This window comes from Orycteropus afer, unplaced genomic scaffold (assembly GCF_000298275.1).
Source record: "Orycteropus afer afer isolate SDZICR_OR568_19922 unplaced genomic scaffold, OryAfe1.0 scaffold00037, whole genome shotgun sequence".
Classification (NCBI taxonomy): domain Eukaryota; kingdom Metazoa; phylum Chordata; class Mammalia; order Tubulidentata; family Orycteropodidae; genus Orycteropus; species Orycteropus afer.
In genome coordinates this window covers 12,085,011-12,103,085 of record NW_006921624.1, presented here as the reverse complement: position 1 = coordinate 12,103,085, position 18,075 = coordinate 12,085,011, and the positions used below count along the sequence as shown (strand labels likewise).

The 18,075-nt window shown below is 45.8% G+C and overlaps 1 protein-coding gene across 1 annotated transcript in view; it reads right to left on the bottom strand.

Annotated features, from left to right (window-relative positions):
* Positions 1 to 13,192: 13,192 nt before the first annotated feature.
* The window catches only part of TNC (tenascin C), a 72,619-nt gene continuing 67,736 nt past the window's right edge, over positions 13,193 to 18,075 (bottom strand). The window contains exon 27 of the mRNA XM_007936674.2: positions 13,193 to 13,303. Within this exon, the coding sequence (XP_007934865.1) occupies positions 13,193 to 13,303 (111 nt within the window). The remainder of the gene's footprint in view (positions 13,304 to 18,075) is intronic.

The following is an 18,075-nucleotide window of genomic DNA, read 5'->3' as shown; positions in this document are numbered from 1 at the left end:
TGATGACCAGGTGTTGGGATAGATGATGTTAGGATAAAAGGAGAACAGATTGTACAGTCAGAGTCAGGTACAGGAGGCAGGGTGAGCAACTAGCAGAGACAAACCAGACAGCAGGAAATGGGGACTTAGGAGGAGACTAGACAGCACCAGGGTTATTTCTGCAGCCAGTGTCTGGCCGGCAGGAGCTCTCTTGGGAGAGGACAAGACGCACTTCCACAGTCCGGGTTCAGGCATTTAAAGGTATTTCTCGATGTCGGGATTTCATTACCTCAGCATGGCCACACTGATGATGTAATGAAAGGTTGGGAAAAGTGATGACTTCCTTACACACCTCTGTGAAGATGTGTTTCCATCTGGCTGCAGTTTCATTCCAAAACACTGAAGGTGATGGGATCTTATGACCCGGAAACAGACACCTCTGAGACTTGGCCCACAGGGGAAGCAAGCTGCAGTGGCCCCTGGATCCTGGACCCCAGAACAGCGCAGCGCCATCTTCCATAGAGCAGAGATTTCTGAGCTCCGAGTGAGCTTCCACTTTGCCATCAGACCAGCTCAGCAGGACCAGCTCGTCTGAGCACAGTGTGAGTCACCCTCTAGACTGTGGTCAGGAGCGGAGCCTGCAGGTTTTCCTTTCCCAATGACCTCACCATCACTGTCTCCATTCTTCATGCTGTAGGAAAGGCATTAGGTGCAAGAGAGGTCTGCAGGGTGATGGGTCTGTCTGGGAGGCCGAGAAAACACTAGGGTGCATGGCCCCTCACCTTATGGATTTTTTCTCTTTCAAACTGAGTTGCAACAATAAGTAACCTCTCAGCTTTCATTGTTTCTGCAGACAGGTTCTACAGTGGAAGGAAAATCGTCTTGGGTCCTTATCATTACCATCAGCATCTGAACTGTGTGGGCTGGCTCTCTTGCCAGCATTAGCAGTGTATTAATTACATTCACAGCCATCTTCACAGTACCGGGACGATGAGTTTCTAAAAATTAAAATGCTCCTTTTAAACCCAAATTGCATTAAGTGGAGCACCTTCTCAATAATGTAGGTTTGAAGCTATCTAACTTCTTTGTTCCTCAGTTTCATCTTCTGTGTAATGGGGGATAAGGTTAATACCTACCTCATAGATTTTTGTGAGGATTAAATGAATGTCTATGTGTTATAATCCAGAGCCTGGATTATAACAGGAGCAATTTAAAATGTTTATTATTATCATTTCTTAGCATCACCACCTATTCAAAGATGGTAAATCTGAGGAGGAGAAGTTGGTGTCTTTTTCAAACTAGGAGAGTACAAAGTGGGAATCTGTGTTTTTCTTTTTAACTTCTTCTGCCTTCCCTTCTTGCAGAATGGCTTTCTGATTGCACAGAAAACAAAATAGAGCCATTGAGAACAGAGACCAACGGAAGGAAAAAGAGGGCATAGATTATGCCACTGACCTGCATGGTGATGATTAGAATAAATGGTCGATGAATTTGTTCTTGTTTTCCTTGCAGCTTAGGCTGGTGAGGAGCATGCTGGATAACATAGATTTCACTTCCTTATCACAGCATCATACACACATTCATTTGTAGAAATAAGTTCTTTGGGGACAGGGAAGGGGACTAGACATGGTAGAAATTTACTATGTGGTGGCCAAATGGTTAACACACTTGGCTTCTAATAAAAAGGTTGGAAGTTCAAGTCTATTGAGAGGTGCCCCAAGAAGAAATGCTTGGGGACCTACTTCCAAAAAATCAGCCATTGAAAACCCTATGGATGGGTTCTTAAAAGCTTGGGAGCAGCCATCTAATATACACCTATTGGTCTCTTCCCATCTGAAGCAAAGGACAGTGAAGAAAATCAAAGACTCAAGGAAACAGACCACACAAACCACAGCCTCCACTAGCCTGAGACCAGAAGAACTAGATGGTGCCCAGCTACCACCACTACTGTCCACTCTGATCAGATAGCCAGATGATGTGAACCAGGCTGGGGAGGAAGCCTCCGCACTCTCAGGGAACCATGCAGTCTCATTAGGAAGGTAAGAATGGGGATCTAGAGGACGTGACCTCCAGAGAACAGCAGCATCTCTCCTCCAGAGGTCAAGGGGGGATTGGCAGCTGCCCATAGATCTTCTCTCTGGTGGCATCCAGGTACTGGGAACCCTCCCTCCTATGATTCTGAAGTGCTGGCGCTGCCACAGCAAGTCTTCCTCCATCAATCCCATTGATTCCATCCAAGCACTGAAAGAGAAGATTGGGGAGGTTGGAGCTGCTTGTGCGGAGGAGCAGATGGCACAGCTGTAGAATCAGAAGCTGTGGAATCACTGCGACTTCAGAGCCACATGAGTAAAGGACTGTGACACCAACACGCCCATTCAGAGAGGCTGATGAGTGCCTGTATGTCCCCAGAGGTGGCCGTGAAAGGGCTGTCCATGATTTATACTCTTACGATCCTATCTCCCCTTTCCACCACTTTACACAGAATGGTCTTGGACAGAGTGGGATAAAATGTAGAACAAAGACAAAATAATAAAAAATGCCAGAGTGACTGATCTGACTGAGACTGGGCAAACCCCTGAGACTATGCCCTCAGATGCTCTTCAAACCTGGAACTGAACCCACTCCCGGAGGTCACCTTTCAGCCAAACAATAGAGTGAAAAATAACACCCGTGAAGAACATGCTCCTCAGAATAATCAACCACACAAACCCAAAAGGCAGCATTTGCCCCAAAGCAGAGTTCAGAAGGCAGGAAGGGGCAGGAAAGGTGGGTGAGTGGAGGTGGGGAACCCAGGGAGGAAGAGGGAAGAGTGCTGTTAAATTGGATGGAAGGCGAGTTACGTCACAAAACAAAATGTGTATAAATTGTTGAATGGGAACCTAATTTTCTCTGCAAACTTTCACCCGAACCGCTATAACATGTTCAAGACAGGAAAAGAAACATGAGGACCCCATGGAACACAATTCTCTGATGCATATGGATGGGTCACTGTGAGTCGGAATCAACTCGACAGCACCTGGCTTGCTTTCTCCTTTCTCACAATCACTCTGAGTGCAGTTGACTGTCTAACGACCAGCTTCACCAATGAAAGACCGTTAAAGATGTTGAGCTCTGTGAATCCTCTGGAAGACTTGGAAACTAGGCTTCTGGGGGCTCATCTATCGGGGTAGAAGTCATAGTGTAAGTGAAAGGCAAGTACAGGTGTTAGCAACCTCTCACAGTTTCCTTCCCTACCCCTGTCCCAAACCCCTCCCTGAAGCAACTACATGACCCTGGGCACAGGACCTAACTGCTTCATGCTTCCTTCTAAATTAACTGAGAGCATCCATATGTGTTCTTCCTAAGATCATCCAGTGAAATATTTATTGACCATCTGCCTTGTGTGTAGTTCTAGAGACAGAACACAACGAAGCCTTGTCTTCAAGGGAGTAAGAGAGGGTTACCCTACTGAACACCAACTATGTGTCAAACACTTTAGACACATTACAGCACTCTATCTGCAACGAATTACATACACCAGGTGGGCAAGATTATTTCTGATTTGTAATGAAATAACTAGAAACTCTGGCAGTGGCATCACTAGGAGGGTGTGGGAGTGTGGTGTGGTAAATTACTTAGTGTGGCTTTTCTACCCATAAGTCTTTGTAAACTCCAGGTGGAATTTGCTGTGAGCAACTGAGGAGCTCCTGATTGCTAAAGTTGTCCACCTGGGGTATTTCTGTTGGGAGTGGTACAAAACAATGTTCTGAGAGGTTCCTGCTCTCTCTCAGGTGTTTAGAAATCTGATGTTATGATTGGTTGGTTTGGCCACTCTGCCAGGCTCAAAAGGAGGCCTCCTAGAGGCAGAAGTCTTTCTGACTGCTGGCTGAGGAAGGACGTGCCCCTCATGAGAGACACGCACTGCTGGAAAAGAGATGCAAGAGACATGCATTGCTGAGAGAGACACTGAGGGACACGCACTGCTGGGAGAGAGACTGTGAGAGATGGCGGGCTGGGAGAGAGACTGAGCGTTTTTCCTGAACTTGAATTGTAGCCTAGTGCTTCCCTAATAAACCCCGTAATCTGTGAGTTCTGCGTGGCCACTGTAGTGAATTATCGAACCCAGGAGAGAGGTGGTGGGTGCTTTGGGAGGAACGGTTGGTGAAAGGGCTGGAGGGAGGCAGCATGTCTGGCCTTGCAGGAATAGGCCTTGGGTTACTGATGGTGATCCTGTCTTCCTCTTGTAGGGTTAGAGGAGGTCAGGAGATGTGGCCTCCGTGCCTTCTTAGCAGGGAGGTGTGGATGGTAGCAGGTGACACTGTCAGAGGGGTTGACACCAAAATGATTGTCTATGAAATTTTTGTGCAGTGTTTCAGTAGAAACTTACGATTTTCAATAAAAATAACACTCCAGTTATAACAACAAAAACATTGTAAGCTCAGCCTACATGTATCAATATACCCACAAGCCTAAAACTCTGTTAATTTACTTTTTGAAACTTCCAATGTGCTCTGGTCAGAGTTGTCATTATGACCCAATTACAATGATGCTTCAAATCATGTGGTTTTGTTTGCACGTGTTACAAGGATATGCTGTTGTTTTCATAGTTCCTGATTTTGTCAAATTTTCTGGTGTTTTAGCTACAACGTTATGGTAATTAGTATTCGTGAACCTATTAATAACTTTTTTGAGAATGGAGTAGTGATTAAAGGAAAAGAAATAGGAAAATCCAGAAAGTCTTCCATTCAGTACAATGAGGCCGCATGGTTCACTGACAGTATCCAGGTTTCCTCCTCAGCCTGGCTCACATCATCGGGCTATCCAATCAGAGTGGACAGCAGTGCTAGCTGTCCCTTCTAGTTCTTTTGGTCTCAGGCTAGTGGAGGCTGTGGTTTGTGTGGTCTATTTTCTTGAATCTTTGAATAATGTTGTAACTAGTGATGCTGTAGTTCAACATAGAAAGATTTTACAAAATAATTTTGTTAGTATTCATATAATCTGAGAAATATTACATCTAAACAATTTACAACTATATTTATCACATATTATTCTATGGTTAAAATTGATGATAAATATTACTAAGGATTCTGTATGATCTGGTACAGGAGGAGGTCCATGGTGGGGGTGGGTAACACCATGAATTACCACACTGGTTGACACAGCCTTAGTGATGTCACTGGCTCAGGTGGTTAGGTAACTCACCAAGGCCACATGGCTAGTTCAGTAGCAGAGCCAGGGCTTCGCTGATCAACTGACTCATTCATTAAGTCAGCATATTGCCATTATCTTCCCTGCGTTAAGTGCTACTGATATAAATATTGCTAAGAAATCATTCCTGCCTCTAAGACACCCACAGTTGGTGAGAGTTTCCTGACTGTACATCCAGTGTCCTTATTATAGCCACTCTCAAGGTTTAGTATTAAAACATGTATTCCATGTATATCAAACTACTTAACTTCCATTTGAATGACTGGGCTATTTATATTAAGTGGAAAAAATGAATTGAGTGATGACTAGGTTGGGAGCTGAGTGTTAACAACACATCTCTTTTAACACTAAAGTCTCCTTTACGGTGCCCACGTCTTTAAGCTAATCTCCTGTATTTCCTACATGAAGTTTAGGAAGGCTCACCTGAAAATGAAATTTGATCCTCAGCAATGTCTTGTCACAATTATCCTGGCCCAGGAGGCTGTGAGATTCTCAGGCCATGGGTCATGGCGTATGCTAAGACTGGAGACTTTTCTCTCTGTAAGGAGCTTGCTTCTGGGAAATCTGTTACACCCTGAGTGTTTACACGTCTTTAGGGTTTTGTCAACGTGCAATTATGCATTTTCCTCGGTGTGTTCCCCAGAGGAAAAGCCCTGTCTGCTCCCAAAGGAACAGCCAACGCTTCTATTTTCATTCCCCCTCCTGACTCCCCCAAGGGCCACCTTCTTGAATAAAACCTCTGTTTTGTGATGTCTTAACTCTTTCATGATTTGCTTGGCCTTTTCATACATTTGAGACTCAAGCTGGAGGCTGAAAATCAAGAGCAGAAACATTTTCGAAGTGAGACAGAGAGCTTTGCATGTGCTGAGAGAAGGGCATTCCAGGTGAAGGGCCTAAGTAGAAGCGAGCTTGCAGGTGTGAAGAACGCAGGGCAGTCTGTGTTCTTAGAACATCTCCAGAGAGAGGAAAGTGGCAGGGGTTGAGATCAGGGAAGTAGGGAGATAGGTCACTCAGGGCTTCCAGGGCACTATAAAGGCTTGGGCTTCACGCTAAGCAAGATGGCAGGCTTTGGAGATTTTTGAGCAGCCAAGTGGTATGACGTCATTCAGTGTTTCAGAAAGGTCATTCTGCAGTTCTTTGAGGTTTAGGCTGGTTCTAGGAGGCAACCGCTGGGGACACAGGTGAGTCAGACAGGTCCTTGCCTTCATTCTCAACGTTACCCAAGCTGCTCAGAATAATCAGGAGGAATATTATCTGAGCTAGACTCCAGAGATGAAGACAAAGTTAAACAGGAGCAAGAGCAACGGTAACACTCAGCCCACATTTCTGTCTGTACTTCACTTTGCACTAGAACATTGAGAGAATGGAAGGGTTGTGGTGGAGGGGTCAAGGACAAACCAAAGGAACAAGCGTGGAACAACAGGAAATATATGATCTTGGCCTCCACAGCCAACAATAAAGGCGTCGTTAATCAAGTCCGCCATGCCGGGCAGTGGAGCTGTCAGACACGCTGTTGGAGCAGGGGGTAATCCTTGCTGAGCGGTTCTAGAATCTGAGTGGCGGCTGGACAGGGGAGCCAGGAAGACCCTCCCATTTTCCTACCCCCCCCCCACCCCATATACATTTGCAAGAGGTGGTAAGCCAGATAGTTTTGAGTTGTTGATGGGAAGTTTAAGCAGCAAGTGGGGCGACAAGAACAGAAGAGATGCTCGGCCATGTTCTCCACTGCCACCTGGGCAGGTTTTCAGCGTCTTAAAGAAGAATTAGGAGCTCCGGTGGACTGCTCCCCGACCTTTCGAACCACCCACCTTTCGGTTCCACTCTGCCCTGTAGGGTCGCTGAGGGCAGTGGGGTTTGATAGGGGTTAGCATGTAGGTGAAGACGCTGTTTTCCTGAAGGTCTCACAGACACCTTATCGCCGAAAGTCTGGTGGACGCTGCCATCTGCCGGTCGACCTAAGTACTTTATCCACATGCTTTCTGCGTTGGACAAAGGCGTCTTTGAATCTTAAGACACTTGTTTGGATGCCTTTTTTCCCCATATTTTCTGTCTATTGTCTCTTTTAAATCATCAAAACTATCGTCAGGGTAAGTATTCTTCATTCTCATTTTAAGGGAGACTCGGAGAAATTACGTGAATAGACCAAAATCATTTGGTAATTGGAAACTTGGGGTTCAAGCTCAGGTGCGACTACAAAGATGGTTAAAGAAGTTGTTGGGATCACATTGGATTTGCAAATTGTAAAATGTCATGAAGGAACCAGCAAATGGCAGGAGTTCCACGGGCCCTGAAAGGAGAAATGAATGAAAGAACCGACCTGCCCAAGGGCGATCCTCCAGGCACTGCGGCTTGATTCAAAGAACCCGGGTTATGAGGGTGGAAAAGCCAGATTTTAGTCCCAGCTCCGCACTTCGACCCAGGTGAACCTGAAGAAGTCACTTCACTGCTCGAGACGCAATTTCTTAATTCGTAATTGCAAGTGTGCTGAGCAACTCTGGAAGCTACTTATTTTTGGCCATTTTTAATGTTGTTGTTGTTATGTGCCGTTGAGTCCGACTGACTCATAGCGACCCCTTCTTGGGTTTCTGAGGCAGTATCACTATGGAAGTAGATTGCCCAACCTTCCTCCCCAGGAGTGACTGGTGGGTTTGAACCGCCAGCCTTATGGTTAGCACTCAAATGCCTTAGGCACTATGCTACCAGAGCTCCCTATTTTTTTTTTTTTAATGTAAATATTAAAATTAATTTTCCATTCTTTGTTGGGATTGGAGCCAGGCTACTCAGGTTTTCAAAGAGAGAGCCACATCCTGGTTTTAAATTCTTTTGCGGGGCTCCCTGGGAAAGGAGGCGAATGGGAGGAGTGAGCCCTCTAATGGCCGTTAAATATATTACACCAGCCCAAACCCTAGAACCGGTGGGTCCTGAAGACTGCCAGTACCCCACTGAGGCCAGAGGACTCAAGGAGATGGCGCTAAGGACATCTCTAGCTCCCACGCCTTGAGCCTGCATTCCGGACATACACTTCAACTTGGCATCAAAGCGAATCCTCAGTCCAACCACAGTAACCTGTAGGGAGCCCCTACCGATTCCTCCACCCACCCCGACCAGTTTTCCAGGAGTCATGCCCTGGAGCTTTGGAATCCTGCAGCCTCCTAGCTCCTGGATGGGTGGGACCTTGACTCCAGCCCCTTACATCTCCAATTGTTGTTGTTGTTGTTATGTGCCGTGGAGTCAGCCCTGACTCATAGCGACCCCTCCTTGGGTTTCCGAGGCAGTATCACTACGGAAGTAGGATTGCCCAACCTTCCTTCCGAGGAGTGGCTGGTGGGTTTGAACCGCCAGCCGTCTGGTTAGCAGGCAAGTGTCTTAGCCACTATGCTACCAGAGCTCCCACATCTCCAATTAGGTGACCTGTTTGAAACTTACACCCATGGCCAGGATGAATCCTGCAGGACTTACTTGAGGGCAGCTCCAGTAAATATTAATTGAATATGTCTTCTATTCCTCCTTGTAGTCTTTACTCACTAAGATGTGCCCTGCCTGTCTGCCTTATTTAATATTGAAATATGCTCCCTGATGCTTCCTATCCCACATACTTTACACCGTTTTTAATTTTTTTTTTTTTCCCCCATAACACTTGTGTGGTTGTCATGTTTGTGTGTCAACTGGGCTGGGCCTGGTTGAGTGAGTGGCTGGGCAGGCAGTGGTAGTTATTCCCCATGATGAGATTTGCAATCAAGTCCATGGTGGGATCTACCACAGGCAGCTGAGTAGCTGCCTTTGGGATGTGATCTGCTTGCTGTATATAAGGAGAAGCTTTGGGAATGGTCTCTAGCTTGTGGCACCTTGAAGCCTGCGTGTAGCCAGCTGTGTCATCATTCAGCAGCCTGCCATGCTCTGCCGACCTTGGGACTTGCATTGGACTTGAATTACTGGCCTGCTGTGTGGTTTGGTTACATCGGGACTGCGCCTTTTTATTTGTCAACCTTGGGCTTCTCAGCCTCAGCAGCCAGCAGCTATCTGAGTGAAGAAACGCCTCTAGCTCCAGAGGGCCAGGAGTAGGAGGCAGAGCTGGACCCCAAGGTTGAGGGGCTTTCACCCAGCCCCTAGAGCCTTGCACTTTGAACTTGGACTTTAAGCCTCCAAATTGTAAGAATAAACTCCTGTTTATTAAGGCTGTCCCATTTGTGGTATATTCTTGTCAGAGGGGCACTAGGGAATCAGACCAACTTGCTACTTTTTAATGTACGATTTAATTGGCTCATTTGCCACATTCATTGTTTATTGTTTCTCTTCTTAGAACTTGAGTTTTGGAATCAGATGACTTGGCTTTAAATTTTAGTCTGATACTAGCTGTGTGACCTTGGGGAAGTCACCTGGTCCTTTTGAGGCTGAGTTTCCTTAGGTTCAATAGAATAATTTTATTGGTTGCTATGATGATCAAATGACTTCAGATGTTTAAGGTGTCAGGCAGAGTGCTGAGTGCAAGTGAGAGGCCATACCTGTGAGGGGTGCCCGATTTAGGGGAGGGAGATACTGATGAAGATATCTGCATGGAAGCCACAGAATCATATGGGGCTATGAACCCAATCAGGAAAGGAACTGAGTGGAAGGATATCAAGGAGTCCATGTGATTGACTAGAAGTTCTGAGTAGCTGGCTCAGAAAACACTCAGGAGAAGAGGAAGCCAGGGAGCAGGAATAATCAGCCACAGTGTCTTTGCCATTGCTGGAAATAGCCACTGCCATTACAGAAAGACACTGGTGTACCCTGTCACAGATGCTGGGCACAGACACCTCTAATAGATGGCTACTGTTGTTAGCTACTGGGAAGGTGGTGAAGCCAAGCTCTCAGGCTCTTTGTTTTGCATTTCTTGCTCAAGGTGACAAGTCTCTCTCTGGATAGCCAGTTGGCAAAGCTCAGGTTAGGTGCCCATGTGCTGGCTGCTGAGGGAGGCAGGAAAGAGCATTTTTTTTCCTTTGTGGTTTCCATGATGGGAGGCATGGTCCTCACACAATGGGTAATTCTCCAAAAGTAAAAAGGAGTTTGGGTACTAGGAAGCCAACACATGACCAACATCCACTCAGGAATGGGGTGTGAGTAGAAATCATACTGTGGTAATGCAAGCAGGCAGCTGTAACAATGGCACAGTGTGGTCCATGGTTATGCACATCTGAGAGCGGGTATGTCCAGCAGGGTTCCTGAGGAGAGTTTAAGCAAAGGAACTACTTCCAAAGGTGTAGCTAGTTTGGAGGAAAATTGCAAAGCCTAGTGTAGTTCCCAGGTCTCGTAACAGCTGAAGCCTGAAGGGAAGCAGGTGCCTGAGAAACCCAAGGAGAGAGTGGTGCGGAGATAGTCACTCACCAGCCACTGTGACCCTCTTATGAGGGAAGTTGCCGATCTCTGGGGATGCTGTAGAGATGAAAGCACCCGGCCCGTCTGCCCTCCAATCCCCCTCAGTGGCCTGCTGCTGCTTCCCATGATACCCAGCTGCAGGCCAGAGGGTACAGAAGGGTACCCTCATGCAGGGTGGCCACACAGCGCCTGAGGGGTGAGGGGAAGATATTGCGTGCCGTGGAAATGAATTCCCAATGGACGTGTATTGATGGCTCCATGGAGGTGAGGAATGGAGGAGGGACTGGAGAGGAGTTTCCGCAGGCCCTTCCAGAAGGAGGAGGCATGCTTGTGGCCAGAGCATGTAGCTCACAGCATGTGATCTCGGACCCTTCTCCCACCAGGTCCCCATGTGTGGGCTTCCACAGCTTCCGGAAGGCCATGATTATAGGAATCTTACTTGATGGGGCGTCCTCACTGATCAGAATCTAACTTTTGTGTGGATTCTGGGAAATCCTTAACAGCTCAGGTATGTCCAGTTCAAGGGAAGGTGCAGAGTTGGACCTGAGAGGATCTGAAGTCTGCAGCCCAGCAAGGGATTAAGCTTCCCACTGGAGGCTAGGTCGTCACAGGGAGTCTGTTTATTTGGGTTAATGCAGCAAAGAGAGTGGTGTTGCTCTGGCTGAATTTCAGCCAGTGAGTCTTATGATTCAGAAGGGCAAACTGTAAATATACTGTGACAGCATTTATTAAAGCAAGATAAACTCTGATCCCCACTTCTGAGCCATCACATTCCGTTTGAATGAGGTCTATCAGCCCCAGCGTTTTCATTCAGTGTGTCAACTTGCTGAACATTCCTGAGAGAATGAACTGGGGGTTGCATTTCCCCTCACCCCTTTTTAAGAAGGGAAATGTTGAGCCACGTGAGCTGTGACTCACTGTGTTTGCTGACGACAAACAGATCTGTGGTGCTGGCAGTGAGCTCCCTACCCGTGCATGTGCTCAGGCCTAAGCTGCAGGACGCTGGGCTTCCTTCCTTTTAGGGAGCTTGGTATAAGGGAAAAGAAAGTATTCCTGACTTGATTTCTAGTTCTAAGACTACAGGATTGTAGGAGGATGAAGGATCCAGTTGACCTTACCCCACCCACCACGCTGCAACCTGTAGTCCCTCCCCACAACACAGTTCCTTAGGGAAGGAGAAAATTTCATTAGAACCAAAGTCTGGGTTTAAGTCCTAGTTCTGTTATTAATTAGGTAAGAAACCACAGGCGAATAATTGCACTTCTATGAACCCAAGTCCCTCACATGCAAAATACCAGTAGTGATTAAGAAGAAAAAAAAAAAAAAAGAAAGAAAAAGAAAAGAACCCAAATTCATTGCTAATTCATTGTTAAGTTGGTCCCAATTCATGGCAACCCAAGTGTTGCCTGGGAGTTGTGCCCCAGACTATTTTCAATGGCTGTGATTTTATAGACATAGATTGCCATGACTTTGGAGATGCTGATGAGTGGATTTGAACTGCCAACCTTTCAGTTGGTAGTCAAGTGCAAACCCAGGGATTTGTTAACACTGCACTAAGGGCCTCACCCCAATGAACTTACTTGTTCTTCAAAGAAACTCTATGAAATAAGAACTGTTATTATCCACATTTTATAGATAAGGAAACTGAGGCACAGAGAGGTTAAGCAACTTGGGAATGGTGAAGCCAAGACTTGAATTCAGGCAATGTGATGCTGGACATTTTAACTCTTGAATGATAATTATTTTGTGTGATAACAGTCCTTATGCAGAGGTGAACAAGAGGTAATAAATAAATAAATAAATGGCATAAAAGTTCTTTTAAATCATAATTTTTACCCTTAGAATTATCAACACGAAGTTGAATCTTAAGTTGCAAGCTTTGTCCAATCACATGCAACTTTGTTCAAAAATATTTTCCTACCCGCACCCTCTAACCTCTCTTCTTCTTCCTCTCCCTCTTGACCACCATCTCCTCTTTTCCTTCTAACACTCCTCCCTGTGTTCAAATACATTAGCTTCGGTGGATTCTGACTCAGCAATGCCAGGCAAAATAACCATCACACTGAAAAGTACTTGTGCTTTTATTAAAAAAAAATACAATAAGGGACTGTTCAGCTGTGTTTCGGAAAGGAGATCTCTTTTAAAATCTTTAGTTTTCATCATCACCATTATTATTATATTAATAATATTAATCATGTCCTTAAAATGGAAACAATATTGCTTTTCCGGTTTCTATTGTACAAAACGTAAAAAAGGGACAACTTCCAATGACACACATTTAAAACATTGCTAACAAAAATATTGATCATTAATTATACAGCTTTGTGTAAGATACAACTGGTCCTAAAACAAACTACCAATGTACAGCCTAGCCCTCTCCCGTTCCCAGAGCCACCCAAGAGAAGTGAAAATCATTGTGATGCTGTCATTGGGAGATTTTTGCTGAATCGAAACAGAAGCCTATGGAGACTGTTGTCTTTGGTGCGAGGGAAGTAACCGCCGAGGGGCTGAGGCAACTGTTGTTATTGTTGGCCCCCAGGGTCCATGGTGAACTTTGACTCTTGCCAAATGCCCAGGTGTGGCTTGACGTTGGACTGGTTGTATTGAGGCTTTGGTAAATTCTTTCCTGTCTCTGGGCCCTACTCCTCCCTTACCCAGTTGTCCCTGGAATTCACGCCCGCTTGCGCCTGCCTTCGAGATTTCGGAAGTTGCTGGGTCTCAGCTTCATCTCAGCAAACTGGATTGAGTATTCATGGCCTTTCCAGTGGAACCAATTAACGCCCTGCAAAAAAAAAAAAAAAAAAAATGGCCTTTCTGTCGGTTTCCATTAGGCAAGGTATTCACTGATCGTTGCTGTATAGTAGACCACATGAAATGAACTCTGCTTCAACTTGACAGTTTGGTTTTTCACAGCAGTCTCTTTCCTGTCTGTCAGTCTGTGTTATAAAAATTCTCAAAAAGGTTGGCTGAATCAGACCTAACTTTTACTTTAGTCAGAAATCACTTAAGTTTGCACTGAGCTCTGATCTGCCGTCTTGAAACAAAATAGTGACTGATGAAACTCATCATCATTAGAAATCTGTTCTGAAGGAATTCAGGTCATAATTGGAGGTTATGGGATTTAGAGGCTTTATACAGGGAGACCTATATTCCCAATATTCCCATGGAATATTTGAATAAGGATGTATTAAGGGATAGCAGAAAGACCGCAGGGAGAACTAAAGTTTTGCAACCTGAATACAGGGTTATTTGAGAGTTAAATGATCATGAGTAAGTTATTAACTCTTTCTGAGCCTCAGTTTCACCATGTTTTTTGTCCCTCTGATAATGTCAACTTTGAAAAGAAGCTATAAAAATTAAATAAGTTTACAAAGGAGCAATGATAGTGCTGGGCACATTGTAGGTTCTGAGTAAATATTACTTTCTTAACCTCAGTTAGTGAGAAATATCTCTGGAATTTGGGGCAAAGATTTTCTACAGGAAAAGAGTATATTTGTGACGAGGCCTCTGGGTTCCATGTGTGACTTTAAAATTCAAAAAGCAAACTGTTGCTGTTGAGTCGATCCCAACTCCCTGTGCTGCAGGGCAGCGCTCTGTTCTGTAGGGTTTTCATGGCTGATTCTTTCAGAAGTAGATCGTCAGGCCTTTCTTCCAAGGCTCTCTGGGTGAGTTCAAACTGCCAGCCTTACAGTCAGTGTACTGTTCAGTGACTCTTGTCTGTTTACAGAGGAGCGTGAAGACAGTAGGGAGTGGAGTAAACCATTACCGTTGTTGTGTTGTTGTTATGTGCCGTCAAGTTGGACCTGACTCATAGCGACCCCTCCTTGGGTTTCTGAGGCATTATCTCTACAGAAGTAGATTGCCCAACCTTCCTCCCAAGGAGTGGCTGGTGGGTTTGAACCACCAGCCTTCTGGTTAGCAGTCAAGTGCCTTAGGTACTATGCCACCAGAGCGCCCAACCATTAACGTGCTCCCTGCTAATTGAGAAATTAGAGGGTCAAGTTTTCCCAGAAGCAGCACAGGAGAAAGGCCTGGTGACTGACTTCTGAGGTAATCAGCCACTGAAAACCCTATTTGAAGCTCTGCTCTGCAAAACATGGGGCAACCATGAGTCAGAATCGACTCCATGGCAGCTGATTTTTGGTTTAAAGACCAAACATGGGTAGAATCTGCCCACCAACTCCAAATGGCCCCTTGTCTGATTAGGCAAAGGGCAGGGTCAGGATTTGGCAGCTTCAGCTTTAGACAGTGCTTCTATGAAGCCATCACCTCAGGCACTAACCACTTCATGCTGCATAGGGCTGTGAAGAGAGATGTCTGTGGAGAAGTTAATGACTGGAGAAATGAGAGAAAAAATGGAGATGTTTTACTGGATTCTAATTATTTGGAATTCCCTGACCTTAGGAGGTCCCTGAGCCTGACAGGGAGGTGGGATTGGCTGGCTTATGTAATGGGCAGATGTGTTTGTCATTACTGCGCTACGGCGAGGGACTGCAGCCGAACACCTTGCTCCTTCCGCGGCCTTCTGCTCTGTCGCTTCCCTTTGACAGAGGTTTAGAGCTGGTAGCGAGCCCTCGTTGCTTGTGGTGGAGGCTGAAGCCAGAAAGAGGCCACAAAGAACGCCTGTAGCCTCTTTGTGGCCTCTACCCCATCTCCTCCTTATTCCAGAGTAGGGTGGAAGGAAGGAAAAAGAGATCTCTTTGTTGGTGTGGAGATTTTTTTCTTCCCTCTCTCTCCAGAAATACTATTGCAATGGTGTTAAGGGACAAAACGGGAGCTCTGGTAGCATAGGGCCTAAGGCACTTGACTGCCAACCAGAAGGCTGGCGGTTCAAACCTATCAGTGACTCCTCGGAAGGAAGATGGGGCAATCTACTTCCATAGTGATACTGCCTCGGAAACCCAGGGAGGGGTCACTATGAGTCGTCTGACTCAGTGGCACATAACAACAACAACAACAACAAAGGGACAAAACAATAAGGGTGATACAGTACTGCTGATTGGAATGCTATGGAGGATACACAAGGTGGGAAGAACTGATGTTAGGAGATGTCCTTGGGCAAGTCACTTTAACTCTCACTTCCTCTGTACAACAGGTAAAACAAAGCACTTCCTGAATCCCTCCCAGTGTAAGCAGGTGAGAGTGCTTTGAAAAGTTCAGGAATTAAGTCAAGGTAGATCTGTATTTAAGATAGCAGCTATCAGTTAAGCATAATCACAGCCATCACCATTTCTGGTAACTGTTAACAATACTTCCCAACATCTGCTCCCTGTTAAGAATCACCCAGAAAGTTTACAAAAACAAACCCTACCCAAACCAACCCACCAAAGCACACAAAAAAGTAAAAAGAGATGAGCTGCCTGCATCCACCTGAGATCATTGGCTCAGTCTCTGGACTTCTAATGTGGACCTCTGAGATTTCACAAAGCCCCCAGGGACCCGAGAAGAATCCCTAAGGTACCAGGATGAGTCCGATGTGGCTCTGTGTTCTCAGTTCTTAGTGAGAAGGGACAGGGCAGGAGAGCAGTCATGATTAAGTCACTATTCTTTCTGGTCCCTCTCGACTGTCTTCAATTTTAAGGCTTATGCAGGACTTAATGTAAGGTAGGTTATTAAATTTGGTTTTAGGTCACCATTCTTAGAGGAAAGCTGTGATGCTGGAAGCTGTGGCACTGCTTCTAAAATATGAGCAGTGTTGCCTGGGGCGGACAGGCTTCCGCGGAGCTTCCAGACTGACAGACTAGGGAAAGCACGGGGCCATCCACTTCTGAAAACACTGGCCACTGAAAAGCTTATGAATAGCAGTGAAACACTGCTGCTATATTATAGGACTGGGCAGTGTTTCATTCTGTTGTCATAGGGTCGCTATGAGTCAGAGATGACTTGATGACACCTAACAGCAGCAACAATTCCTAGAGTAGGTCTCAGAAAGCCATCTCTGTGATTGCAGAAATTGTGCTACAGCCACTGCAGGGAAATGCCTGGGACTGGAGGTGGGGAGATCTGGCTAACTCAGGAACTTTCCTTTGGGTGTGGTAAAGAATTTGGACTGGGCCAAAGAGAAGTCTGGTCTTTGTCCTTAGCTACTGGGAGGTAACCTTCGCGTACATGCTGAGTGCTAGGAGGTCTTCATTATTCTATTCATGGTAGGACATTAGACCACACCTAATAGATTATGGTAGTGAAATGACTTATGGTAGGCCTCTTGGGGCACATCACATGATATTTGATCTCAGGGGAAGCAGTGGGGGGCTAGAGACTGCGCTCAACTTTGGGCAGTCTATCTATCAATCATGTCTACAAAATGAAGCCCCAATAAAAACTCTGGATACACAAGTTTGGGTGAGTGTGGTGGTTAAGTTTGTGTGTCAACTTGGCTGGGCCTGGTTGAGTGGCTGGGCAGCTGGTGGTAGTTATTCCCCATGGTGAGAGTGGTAATTAACTCCATGGTGGAATCTATTGGAGCAGCTGAGTAGCTGCTTTGGGTATGTGGTCTGCTTCCTGTATATAAGAAACAGCTTTGGGCATGGTCTCCAGCTTATGGCACACTTGAACCCTGCATGTAGCTGTGTTGTTGTTTAGTAGGATGCCATACTCTGCCGACCTTGGGACTTTCAATGGACTTGAATTAATGGCCTGCCGTGTGGTTTGGTAACATTGTGACTGTGCCTTTTTTACTTGTCAACCTTGGGTTTGTCAGCCTCAGCAGCTAGCAGCTGAGTGAAGAAATGCCTCTAGCTCCAGTGGGCTGGGAGCAGGAGGCAGAGCTGGACCCCAAGGTTGAGGGACTTTCACCCAGCCCCTTGAACCTGGCACTTTGAACTAGGACTTAAAGCCTCCAAACTGTAAGAGAATAAACTCCTGTGTGTTAAGGCCATCCCATTTGTGGTATACTCCTGTCAGAGCAGCACTGGGTAACCAGTACAGTGAGCTTCCCTAGTTGGCCATACTTTGTGCACACTGTCACACATTGATGCTGGCAGGGTAATTAATGTGTCCTGAGAACAATGGAAACTTCAGGTTTGGAACCTCCTAGACTCCACCCTATGTGTGTCTTTGGCTGATTCTAACGTGTGTCCTTCTCCATAATAAACCGTAAACATGAGGATAAGAGCTTTCAGTGAGCCCTGTGAGTCCTTCTAGTGAATTGTTGAAACTGACGGTGAAGTGAATTGTTAAAACTCCTGAGCTTGCAGTTGGTGTCAGAAGAGAGGCCGCTCTGTGGAGGCCTATGTTCTCCTGAGTTTGGCTAACTCCAGGTATTCTGTGACCTCAGGAAAGTCACTTTTCTCTGTCATCAGCCTTTTTTATTTTTATTTTATTGTGGTAGGTACATATGTAACATTTTCTGTTTCAATGTTCTTCACAGGCACATTTCAATGACACTAATCATGTTATCATGTTCACCCATCATCATTATCTGTTTCCAACTTTTTCCATCACCCTTTGCAGAAGCCCAGTGTCCTGTAGGCAATGAGTTCCCCTTTGGGCTGCAGTCTTAGGTTTCTCAAAATGAAGGGATAAAAAGGCTGTGGCTCTCCTTCTGGCATTCCT